The sequence below is a fragment of the Lonchura striata genome, chromosome 13 (genome assembly GCF_050655825.1).
Source record: "Lonchura striata isolate lonStrDom1 chromosome 13, ASM5065582v1, whole genome shotgun sequence".
In the NCBI taxonomy this organism is placed as follows: domain Eukaryota; kingdom Metazoa; phylum Chordata; class Aves; order Passeriformes; family Estrildidae; genus Lonchura; species Lonchura striata.
Window position 1 is genome coordinate 1,153,149 of NC_140715.1, and position 12,765 is coordinate 1,165,913.

At 54.6% G+C, this 12,765-nt stretch overlaps 1 protein-coding gene across 1 annotated transcript; it reads right to left on the bottom strand.

The window, feature by feature from the left end:
• Positions 1–1,009: 1,009 nt before the first annotated feature.
• On the bottom strand, positions 1,010–10,371 carry LOC146766100 (uncharacterized). Its single transcript, XM_085591058.1, has 2 exons — positions 10,295–10,371; positions 1,010–2,064 (listed from the first exon to the last, which is right to left on the bottom strand). The coding sequence occupies exon 2, from the start codon at positions 2,051–2,053 to the stop codon at positions 1,229–1,231; it is 825 nt and encodes a 274-aa protein (XP_085447184.1). The 5' UTR covers positions 2,054–2,064; positions 10,295–10,371; the 3' UTR covers positions 1,010–1,228.
• Positions 10,372–12,765: the final 2,394 nt, after the last annotated feature.

Genomic DNA, 12,765 nt, shown 5'->3' on the forward strand with positions numbered 1-12,765 from the left:
ACTGGGAAGAGACTGGGAGAGGATTTGGGGGTCCTGGGGCAGTGGGGGCGACTGGAAGGAGGCTGTGGGATCCTGAGAGGGACAGGAGGGGCTTTGGTGGGTCCTGGGGAGGTCAGGAAGGGATCAAGAGGGAGGTTTCAGGGGATCCTAAGTGGGCTGGGAGTGACCTGGAGGGTGCTTGGAGGGGTCTAGGTGTCTGTGAGAGTTTTTGGGAGATCCTGACCCCTGTGGAAACTCCAGAGATGCTGCTGGATGCTGCCACAGCAAGATGCTGACAGGAACTGGAGACTCCTGAGTTGGGTTTTGTCTTCCTGGCACTGGGGATCGGGTTCTACCTGCACAAGAGAGTCTGGGGAGTCCCGTGAGTCGTGTCCCCTCTCCTCTGGAGTTTGTGTGCTCCCCAGGGCCCCCAGCCCAGTGTCACCCCCTTTTCTCTGCCCACTGAGCTCCTGAGCCGACCAGCCCCTCCCAGTGGCCTCGGGCCCGGCCAGCACCCCCCCACTCCATCCCCAGGCTGATTTTGGGGGGGTCGAGTGTCCCCCAGCCCTGCTGTCACTCTGCCCCTGCCCCCTGCTCCCAGTGTTCCCAGTAAAGCTTCCCAGTTAAACCCAGCCCAGTTCATGGGGGCACTGGGGAGGGACTTGGGGGGACCCCACGGCGGGGCCGGCCCTGGGCAGGGAGGGCGGGTCCAGGTGGGGAACACTGCCTGCTGCGGGTCTGCCCGGCAACTGGTGAGTCATCAGCCCCGCTCTCGCTGATTGGCTGACTCTTCTCCACCGCGTTCTCTCATTGGCTGAGGAGAGGCCCGGCAGTGCAGAGAAGGAACGGGAGAGATCCCGCCCCGAGCACCGGCACGGGGACAACAGACCCGGCCTGGGCACAGGGAGGGAATTTATTACCAACCAAACCACGGCAGCACCAGGAGAAGGGAAAGAAATCCCTCCAGCGCCTTCCCCCAGCCAACGGGGATCACCCACAACAGGGTTATCCACCATGGAGAGACGGGGACATCCCAGTTTAGACCAAAGCCAATTTTATTGAGTGTACCAGGTGTTTATACAGGGATTGACTTGTATGGGGCTTATAGAGGGCTCTGTTTTTGGTAACAATTTCCCATTGGGTACACATTCTTCATGACATCACATCACCTGGTAACACTGAGCTCTTTCCTCACTCTCTTCCCTCACTCCAAGCTCTTTCCTCACGTGGGGCACTCACAGGGCTTCCCTTAGTGGTGCCTCCGTTGGTGTGTGGTCAAGTTTGAGCTCATGGAGAAGCTCTTCCCACACTTCCCACACTCGTAGGGCCTCTCCCCGGTGTGGATGCGCTGGTGCATGGTGAGGTGGCAGTTTCGTTTGAAGCCCTTCCCACATTCAGGGCAGCGGAACGGCCTCTCCTCTGTGTGAATCCGCTCATGTCTGAGGACACTGGAGCTGGTCTGAAACCTCTTCCCACACTGGGGACACTCGTAGGGCCGTTCCCCAGTGTGGATGCGCTGGTGTGTTCTCAGGGCAGAGCTCCACCCAAAGCTCTTCCCACATTCCAAACAGTCATAGGGCCGTTCCCCAGTGTGGATCACCTGGTGCTCGATCAGGCCAGACATGTGTATGAAACTCTTCTGACACTTCCCACACTCGTAGGGCCTCTCTCCAGTGTGGATGCGCCGGTGCATAGTGAGGTTGGAGTTTTGCTTGAAGCCCTTCCCACAGTCGGGGCAGCGGTAGGGCCTCTCCTCTGTGTGAATCCGCTCATGTACGAGGAGATTGGCAGTGGTCCGAAACCTCTTCCCACACTCCTCACACTCGTAGGGCCTCTCCCCAGTATGGATCCTCTGATGACAGACCAGGCTGGAGCTCCGGCTGAAATCCTTCCCACATTCCAAGCACTTGTGGGGCTTCTCCCTGCCATGAGGCTTCTCCACCAGCTCCGAGCTCTGCCTGGATCTCCGCCCGCCTTCCTGGCTCAGGGGGGCTCTTTCCTCCCTGCAGCTCCCTGGGCTGGGTTTGCAGCTCCTCCTCCTGCAGCATCTCCGGGGCTTTTCCTCCTCCTCCATCCAGCCACGCCCTGGTAATGTCAAATCCTGGTTTGGGGAAAAAACAGGAGGAGAGCATCTTGGACTGGAGGTTCCTCCTTGCCCAAGGAGGAAGTTATTGGGAATCTTGTGTCTATAAGAAACCCCAGGGAAAGCAAGGTTTCTTAAGACACAAAACACCAAGATTCAGCCCAAAAATCCTGCAAACTTCAAGACACAGAACAAAAACTCCCTAAACATCACAGCTCAGGAAAAACCTCCTCCAAAACATAAAGATTCAGCTGCCACATAAAACCAAAGCACCAACATTTAGCCCAAGAAAGCTCAGAAACACCAAGATTCACCCCCTGAAAATCGTGGACCCCCCTCCATAGTCACCTGCTGCATGTGGGGGGAGCAGCACTCCTGGGCTGGGGGGGAGGCTGCAGACACAGGGAGGGGTGGAACCTTCTGCTGCTTCCTCTTTCTGCTCCTCCTTCTCCTCCTGTGTCTCTACTCTTCCTCACACTCCTTTTCCTCCTGCTATTTTTCCTTCTCCTGCACAATCCCACCTTCTCCTGCCACCTGCATCCTTTGACCATTCTGTTCCTCAAGCCTGCTTCTCCTTCCCTTCTCCTCCTGGCCCCAGGCCCAGCACCCACTGCCGGCTCCCTCTTCCCCCCAGCCCCACAGCATCCCAGCGCAGGGGCAGGGATGGAGCTGGGGCAGGCCGGGCTGGGGCAGCGCTGGGCTCTCGGCCGCTCCTGCCCGCACTCGGTCCCCACTGCAGCCGCTCCCGCCAGGACAGCGCGGGGGGGCCCGGCCTTGGTGCTGCCCCACTCCCACCTCCCCAAATTCCCCTCGCGGGGCCATGGGGCCGAGGGGGGGCGCAGGTGGGTCCAGGTGGGGAACGCGGGGAGCTGCGAGTCTGCCTGGCAACTGGTGAGTCATCAGCGCCGCGGGCTCTGATTGGCTGAGCTCTGCCCGAGCCCTGGGGCTGCAGCACAGAGGGGACACCCTGCTCCAGGGGGGATGTCCCACAAACGGGGGACCCCATGAAAGGAACAACAGGAAAGTGTCTTTACTAACAGATGCTCTGAATCTGCTCGGAGATAGGGCCAGGGAATTTTATGTTAGGAAGTGACAGGAGAAGACATCGGTTTCAGAAAATGTTACTAATTGATGATAGAGACTGCTGCTCAGCCAAGGTCCTGCTCTATTCATGAGTTTCCAGAAGAACAAGACTTAACAGAGCCATGAATATCGTTTGCTATATGAAAGCACGGAGCATATCAAGGTGGGTATGTAGTAGGTGGATTGGGAAGTCTGTAGCGCTCAAGTACTTCAGCCAATGGGGAAAGCAGAGGGAGATGTGGCCAGGAGAAATAGGATGAAAAGGAAGCTGTGTCCTCCAACAATTGGAGAGATCCCATGGGGAATGTCCCATGGCCTCTCCCATTTTTAGGAATAAAATTCCATTTACAGGACTCCTCTGTCTGCTCTGTGGACAGAATCCTCTGGTGATGTCAATTTTTCCACACACCCTGGGGCTCATCCCAAATTCCTTCCACCCTCCGGGGCGGCGGGCAGGGAGTGCAGCTGAAGGTGCCTCACCCACTTTGGGTGATCGGCTCCCTTGGCTGGCGGCAGCACCGGGGATTGATTGGGGACCCGGGAGTGACCAGGAGACAGACGAGTGACACATCAGGGGGTCTGTGAAGAGTCAGCAGGGAGAGAGCACTGAAAATCTCATCAGTGAGTGCCCTGGGATCCTCGGGGAGTGAACATGGCAGGGCACCCATGGAGGGGAGAAAAGGGAAAGCCAGGGAGGGGTCCTGGCCAAAGGGATGATGATCCCAAAATGTCTCTGAAGGGTCCCTTGGGAGAATGCAGAAGAAGTGGAGAAGGGATTTGGACAACAGGGGATGGATGGAGTTGGTGTGCTGGGAAGGAATCAGGTGAAGGGGAGTGTGCAGCAATATGGTTCAGGCAAGAAGCAGCAGGAGGAATCGATGTGGTAAGAAAAAGGATGATAGCAAAGAGGAGGAAGAGAAAAATACTCTGGATAGGGATGTTTTTCCACAGAGTCTTAACCTCACAATTTGCCAGCTAATATTTTGAATTCCCAGTTTCCAGGAGAGGAAAAGCAGGAGGTCAGGATGGCAGGGGTTTCTCTGCGGCAGCACCGGGCGCAGAGGTGCGGCACCGGGAGCACGGGCTGGGGCCTGTGGGGAGCTGCGGGGCCAGGCCGGGGCTGTGGGGCAGCCGGGGCTCAGCGCCGGGCGCTGCCTGACCCCACCAGCCCCGGGCAGGGCCGGCAGTGGCCCCCGGCCCCCAGGAGGCTGCGGGACGCCCCGGCCGCTGCCCGGCCCCGGGGAGCTGCCGGCCCTGCCCGCCGGGGGGGCCGCCTTTGGACACTGCGGCAGGACAGGCACCGGCTCTGCCACACGGGCTGGGCAGGGACCCTGAGCACAACGGGGAACACAAAGGAACAGCTGGGAAATGCAGAGTGCACATGGAAGGATCAGGATTTGCTGTTCAGGATTTGGTTTGGGTCCCTGCAGAAAGGAAAGGTTTTGCAGAAAGCTCAGCAGCTCTCACAGGATGAGCACCCACAGGCAGTGACCGGGGCTGCAGGAGTGGCACAAGAAGGCCCTGCAGCACTTGGGCACAAGGGCACAGCAGCTGAAGGCAAGAAGGGATGAGCAAAAGGCCAAGCTGAAGGCAAAGGCCACGGCAGAGTTCCCACAGCCCCTGAGGGATCAACCCCAGGGCCCAAGGGGGCCCCAGCACCCGGGGCATGACGGGGTCGGCCACAAGCACCTGGCAGAGGCATTGCCCTCCTGGCCAGGGCACAGCCCACCCAAACAGCCCCTGGTGAGGAGTCAGGGCTCCAGCTGCAGCCCACAAGGACACTGCAAGCACAGACAGCAGCACCCTCAGCAGGAGCAAGTCCACCCCTGCATGGACATGGATTGGCAGGGCTCTCTGAGCTCCCATCCCACCGGGGACCCACCACACTGGAGCCCTGGAGAACATTCAGGCTGGGTCTGCATCCAGAGGAGGCCTCTCCTGATGGACACAGGGGCCTCTCCATCCACTCTGAATCTTACACCTAAGGGGGGAAAACTGTAAAGGAATGTTTTCATTATTAAGGGAATAAATGGGAAAGCTGAGCTGGTATCATTTGTTCAATCATTATTACATGCTTTGGAGGATAGATTTGAAATAAACTAATTTCTTTTTCTTCCTACTCTGATTGTTATTAACTAGGAAGGAATTTGATGGTGGCATTGCAATATTGTAAAAGGTGATACAGAGGCTATTGCTGCTGTACCTTCGTGTCAAATGTCTGCCAAGGCCTCTGCTGAAGGGAACCCAGAGGTGTGGGCAGCCCCAGGGAAAATTTGATGTGGAGCCTCTCCAAGTTACTTGGAAGCAACCAGGACAAGTGGTGTCTAAAAGCAACACCCTGTTCCAGGGGAGGGAAGGAAGGGCTCACAGCCTGGTATGGAGTCCCTGCTAAAGGCAGGGCTCTTGGAGCCAGGGATGTCTCCCTACAGCACTCCTATCCTGCCAGTCAGGGAATCGAATGGCTCCAATGAGGAGAACAAGAACAAGTGCTAGCCAAAGACCCTGTGAAATGGCTCAATTTGCTATCGAAAAAATACCTTTTGAGTATCTGAAAAAGAAGTGGAAATGATGGAGACAAAGATTAAATATTTGGGACATATTTTGACTGAAGGTTTATGGTAGATTGACCTAGAGAAGGTCTGGGCAATATGAGAAGTAACATTTCCCAAGACCAAAAAAGATCTGCGACAATTCTGAGGATTAACAGGAATTCCACAGCCTGGATTGAGGATTCTCTGTTCCAGCCAGAGCATTGCAGGACTTTTTAACCCCAGACAGCCTCCAGGCTGTGGTATGGACACGAGAAAGTGAGCAAAACTTGAGAAAATGAACAACCAAAAATATTGATGCCTCAGCTGGGGCTCTTCCACACTCAGAAAAGAAATTGGAATTGCAGATGAATGTTCAACAGGGCCATGCCAAAGGAATCCTTGGGCCAAAATGTTTCACCCAGTGGCCAAAGTGGCCTCATTGTCTGCAGAATTGTGCAGCCACAGCTTCAACAGAACCGAGGCCCAAAACCTGATGACAACAGGATCTCCAACTGTTCCAGTCTGCCATCAAGTTCAAGCTTTGATCACCAAAAGAGCCTCGCAATGGATGAGCAGTGCTCGGTTATTACAGTGTGAAACTTGTTCAGTGGCACAGGAGGGTTCAGAACTGAGGACAGGGGAAGGGTTTAACCCAGCCTCCTGTTTGAACAGCCCACAGAGGGGCTGGGAAGAAACCCAGCACTGCATTCAAGTGACACAGCTCCAGACCCAGCCTGGGGGAGGTTCAGGAGACATTGCCTGGCCTGAGACAGAAAATGTGTTTCTGGATGGCTCTTCAAGGGCAGCAGAAGGGAAAAGAGTTCCAAGACACGCTGTTATTGAGGAAAGGGAATCAGACAAAGCGCAGGTTACCCCCATGGTCAGCTCAACCGGCACAGCTGTGTGTGCTTGTAAGAGCCTGGCACTGAAATGCCCTGAGCAGGAAGGCTTCAATATCTTCTGGTGACACCACCTTACCTAACGGGGGCAAAAGCAATTCTGATTGCTCAGCAACTACTGGATCACTTATTAGGGTATTTCTAAAAATAATAATTCCAATAAAAGGGATTGTGGAAGAAACAAACTCAGACAAGCAGAACTCATTCTCCAGGAAAGATCCTCCAGGGGCTTATGGAAACTTTAGGAATACAATGGGACCTCCAGAACCCCTGGCACCCCCACAGCTCAGGCTGGGTACAAAGAATGAATGGGGAAAGAAAGAAACACCTTTGGAAGCTGGGGATAGAAACCAAGATGCCATGGGGACGGCTTTTGCCATTGGCTTGGGCAAGAAGAAGGGCCACACCCAGGGCAGATATTCCATTATTTCCCCTTGCAATTGATCTCGGGAATCCTTACCTGGGAATTCTCCACCTAGTGCAGGGTGGAGATAAGGGATGCACATTTAAAGCAGTCTGTGGCCAGAATCCTGTCTCTGGTGCAATCTCTCCCCCAGGAAGCTGGGCTGGCACAGAGCCTGCCTTGGCACTTTGCTGTTGCCAACATCCAAGCAGGACATGGGCTCTGCCTAAGGAGTGCAAAGCAGCACCACTGGTGGCCAAGTGGCGTGGCCCATGCCAAGGGGCCCCGAGGCCAGAAACAGCCGCCAGCACAGCTGAACACGGGGGGACCCCTCAGCCTGGGCTCCAGGTCTCTGCAGCCCCAGAGATTTGCACTTCCCGCCTGCAGCAGGAGGATGGGAGGCCCCCCTGAGCCTGCACTGAAGGCAGCGCAGCAGCAGCCAGGGCTCCACAGCGGGGCAAGGCCCTGGGCCTGCCCACACCTCCTCTGCTGAAATCCTCGGCCTGGCCACCCTCCCTGGGCAGCTCCAGCCACCGGGGCCAGCCCTTGCTGCCACTGCTGCAGCTTCAGTGCTCGCTGGGCCTGCACTGCCACAGCTGCTGGGGAGACACCAGGACAATTCCACTCTGGCTCTCACTCACACTCACACACTGCCCTGCCTGCCAGTGCATCCATGGAAAATAGACCAGCTCACAGACTTGAACATTGTTAACCTTTGATTTCTCTACTCAGGCTTGCTTTGCCTTGGCCTTGGGGAAACAAATGTTAAAGGTTTTGTTAAGGGATGTTACACCACTCAGTGGAGATGAGTTTCACATCTCAACACACTGGGAATGGCCCAAAAGAGACCCACAAAGATAACGACCAGCAGCAAAACATCAACCCCAGCAGCAAACAGCAACCAACACCTACCCCAGACACTGCCCCCGGCAGGGCTGCAGACACCTGGTCTGCAAAAGGCTGAGAAGGAAATCCAGCACTTCCCACCTCATTAACAGCAGAAGCAAAGAAATCCGGGTCCAAGAGGAAACCAAATACTAAAAACTACAGGACTTGAAACTATAGAACATTAAACCAGTGGATGTAGATTGCTTCAGACAGCACAAGTTTGGGAAAAACCGAGTAAAACCCATATGTAATGGAACAATTTTCTCAGGCTATGTGGGAATGGAATGACTTCTGTTGCACATCCTGGCCAGAATCAAGGAATGCCTTGATTCTAACACTAAAAAGAATAGTGAAGTTCTCCTTTTTCCTGAAGTTTCAGTGCAAAGTTTATAGCAACAGAGTATTTTTTTATTACTCATACTTCTATATAGCTGGTTATGTTTGGGTAAAGGATGTGAGAATGAGTTTTTTTTTCTGAGGGGGGGGAAGTAGAAAAAGATGAATTACCTTGGGATTTTTTGTCTATGTTTGTGCGTAGCTGTAAAATATACCAAAATTTTGATCTGGGTTTTTTGAAGTTCACCTTTAGGCTGCATCACTAGAAGAGATATAAAGGTGACCCCTAAACTCTTAAGCAGGCAGTCTGGACAGGAGCTTTAGAAATGCAAATTAACACCGCTGGGGCATAGAGGAGACAATGTACCTGGCTCTTCTTGCCTGGGGCAGGAATTGGCTGATCCCCTCTGCCCCTCACCCCGAGCTCTGCCTGCTTGCACAGATGGAATCTGCACAGATGAAGGCAGAGCCCATGCTGAGGATCTCTGACTCTGAAACAGAAAAGGCTGAAGCTGCAAAGGGAAACAGCAAATGGAGAATGTTGGGAAAACTTCACTAAAATAAGGGGGAGGGGATCATCCCTCTGCCCATTCCAACATCTGCTGCCTCTGTCTGTGCTGTACAGGCTGTATCAGAGCACTGGGGTTTTTGCTAGAAGAGGTTTAGGGAAATCAGTTGGAATTCAAGTATTTGATGATGGAATAAGAAAAAAACGGTCAATTGATGCAACCCTAGCTTGTGGGAGCACCCTAAAATGGGGAAAAGCATTGAAGGGCCACCAGAACAAATCCTACAACACCATGGACCAGCCCCTGGGAACCCAAACCAATTCATATCAGGAGGCAGAGAACCCATTTATCATTTCAATGGCATCATTTGATTACAAGCTGTCCTCAGAATAAGAACCAACCAGACAGCTCCAGCTCCTGACCTTCCTGCCGACCAAGCCACTGAAATGAGGAACACAACATTTCACCAGGGGATGGGATCAGATTATCTGTTAGCAGAAAAAACAGGAGTTTGTGGAAAACTAAATGGCTTAAACGGCTGCTGGTAAAGAAATTACAAGGGAAAAGTGCTGAAAAAGCTAACAAAGGAAATAGGAGAGCAGTTTATGTATTCCTCCAAACATGGAAAGGATGGGAATGGGACACCCTTTCGTGGCTACCCAGCACACCAGGGGTTAAAGGAATGCTGCTTCTCCTCTTCTGTGCTGCAGCAACTCTCATCTTTTTACCATGCTCCACACCTTGGCAGTGCAGCTCATCCAGCAGCTGAGCCAGGGCATGCAGGTGGCAGCCAGGCCTCCTGACCCACAAACGGCTACAAAAGGACAGGGAATGAGGGCACCGAGAATAATCCCAAAACCAAAGAGGACCCGGGAAGAACAAAACAGAGTCAAGGAGTGAATCTGCCTGGAGATAGGGCCGGGCACTTGTAGATAAGGAAGCAACGTGAGAAACCATCAGGTCCAATAAATGTTTCAAATTGGCCCATACAGCTGCTCAAAGTCCCGCTACATTCCCGAACTTCGAGGAGAAGAACAAAGACTTAACAGAGCCATGAATATCGGCTGTTCTACAAAAGGAGGGTGCACATTAACGCGGACAGGCAGCAGGCGCATCGGGAAGTCGGAACCTTCCAAGGAACTCAGCCGGTGGGCAAAGGCAGAGGGAGATGCGGCCGGGAAAATGAGGATAAAAAGGAGGCTGCGGGCTACAGCCACGGCAGAGAGCGTACGGCAAATGCCCCACGGCCTCTGCCCCTGCTCGGCAATAAAGTCACTTTGACAGGACTCCTCGCTCTCCCCCGGGCACACGAACCTCCGGCGACGGGAATTTCCCCGCCCGCTCCCGGCCGCGGGGCAGCCCCTCTGTCCTACCCACAGCAGCCGGGCCGAGCCAGCGCTGCTCCGGCAGCGGCTCCTGCCCGGCCCCGGCGGGAAGGAGACCGCGGGCAGCCGCTCCCGCAGCGCCCTCGGCCCGGGGCCGGCACGGGCTGGACACGGCACCGGCGAGCCGCCGGAGCCCCCTGCCGCCCCCTCCGCCCGCAGCCGGCCCCGAGCCCCCGCAGAGCCCAGCGCGGCTCCCACCTGCGCCGGGGCCGCCTCCGAGCTCCGCCGCCGCCGCCTCACCGCGCTCCGGCCGCTGCCGCCGCTGCCGGGCCCGCGGAGCCGCTCGGCCAATGGCGGCGCTGCGCGGCCACGGCCGCCCTCAGCCCGCCGCCGGGGCCGCGCCGCGCCCCGCTCCCACCAATCAGCGCGCCGCAACCGCGACTGACGGCACCGGCGGCCAATGGCAGCGAGCTCGGGGCGGGCTCTGCGCACGGCCCCGCCTCGCCCCGCGCTCTCGGCGCCCCCGGGCTGCGTGAGGGGAAAGCCGGAGATGAGGAACAGCCCCGGCACGGGCCCGGGCCGAGCCGGGATTGAGCTGCCCACACAAACAAACTTCTCCGCGCCTCCCGCCACGGCTTTCCCGGCCCTGCGCCTCCCGTGCCTCCGCCTCTGCGGGAAGCCCAGGAGCCTCACTTCTCCTGCCCCTCGTTAGCGCATCAGTGCTTCGCTTTGATTTCCCCCCTAAAGGGAAACCTGCCCCAAGCCCTGTGGGTGGGTGGGGCAGGGGAGAGATTTCTGGCAGAAAACTCCAAAGACTCGGAGCAGGAGAAGGAGAAGTCAGTGCAGAGCCTTAAATGCAGCTTTCCCCACGCCTCCCTGCTCCCAGCTGCACCTCCTCCCCCGGCAGGGCAGGAGACAGGGAATGGGGCCATGCTCAGCTCATCCCCCGGGGCTTCTCCCTCTGCTCAGGGACAGGAGTCGTTCCCTGCTGCACCCTGCGCTCTCTCCCGGCCGAGACTTCTCCAGGAACTTCTCGGAGCGGAGTCCATCCCCTGGGCACAGCCCCCTCCGAGTGCTGCAGCGTGGGTCACTGTGCCACGGGCTCAGTCCTGCCAGGACAGGCTGCTCCAGCGGGGCCCTCTGCCCGCGGGCTCACAGCCTCCTCTCAGGCATCGCCGAGCTCCAGCCCGGCTCCTCCAGGGGCTGCAGGGGATCTCTGCATCCCCACGGACCTGCAGGGGATCTCTGCATCCCCACGGACCTGCAGGGGATCTCTGCATCCCCATGGATCTGCAGGGGATCCCTGCATCCCCATGGACCTGCAGGGGGATCTCTGCAGCCCCATTGTAATATATGTTATGGAATAATTTGTGCTTATGAAAAATATACATCAAGTCAGTTGTGCCTCTAGAAAAAGATTCTTCAAGTTTTAAATGAGCAGTGGCTGCAGCCGGGGCTGGAGAAACCACAGTTGGCAGAGAAAGAAAGACCTAATTTACAAATGAAAAAAGGTAGCTCGGTGCAGAGATGGGCCCTTTCCGGGGAAAATCCAGGAGACACCCAACGTTTAACCTCTGGTCTGCCGGGGAGCCAGAAAACCGTGTCCCATTCCCATCCTTTCCATGCTTGGACCAATACAGAAACTGCTTTCCTATTTCCTTTATTATCTTTTTCAATACTTTCCCATTGTCATCTCTTTGCCAACATCAGTCTGATTAATTTAGTTTTCCACAAACTGCTTTTTTTTCTGCTAACAGATAATCTGATCCCATCCCCTGGTGAAATGTTGTGTTCCTCATTTCAGTGGCTTGGTCGGCAGGAAGGTCAGGAGCTGGAGCTGTCTGGTTGGTTCTCATTCCGAGGACAGTTTGTAATCTAATGATGCCATTGAAATGATAAATGGGTTCTCTGTCTCCTGATAGGAATTTGTGAAAAATAGCAATCACTTGGTTTTTAGAATTTTAAAAGTTTAGTAATAAAAAAATGGTGAAAAAATAGGAATGTAATTAGACTGATAAAAATTTATAGTTAGGACAATTACAAGACAATAAAAAGGAAAGAATATCTGAGGTCCAGATGCTCTCAGGCACTTAAGCCAAGAGGAATGTACCTTGCGAATGAAGGAATCACCCCTAAAACAATACACTGTTGCATATTCATATATCCTTCATGGTTATGCATACATTATATTTGAAACAAAAAACTCTGTCTGTTGTATGTCAACTGCTTTCTTTAATTCCCACGGGGTCTTCGAGTCTGAGCAAGGCGTGAAGAAATCAGCTTCTTCTAATAAGAAAACCATAAATTGCTCTTCTCTGGAGAATTTGCATGTTCCTTGAAGCGAGTATCTCATTCCTTAAACCCCTCCCCCAAGACACACATACATAGTTTCTTTTTTACTACTAAAGCTTCATTTTATCTACAAAGCTACATTTACCATACTGTTATATGTAGCAGATATAATTGGCGCCATTTCTAGCACGATATATGTGATATTGAATATTTGTTAGATTTGTTAGAACACTCTAACAGTCTACACGTTTGTATTAGGATTCCCCCCCTCCCTCGCAGGTGAGACCGGGTGTATATTGGAAACTGATTTACAAGTAAGAAGGTGAGGCTCCCCAGGAGATGGGCCATGGCTGGGGAGATACAGGAACCCCCGGTGCTGATCCCTGCCTGAAGGACCCGAGATGGATATCATGGAAATCCTTGGGCAGACACAGGTG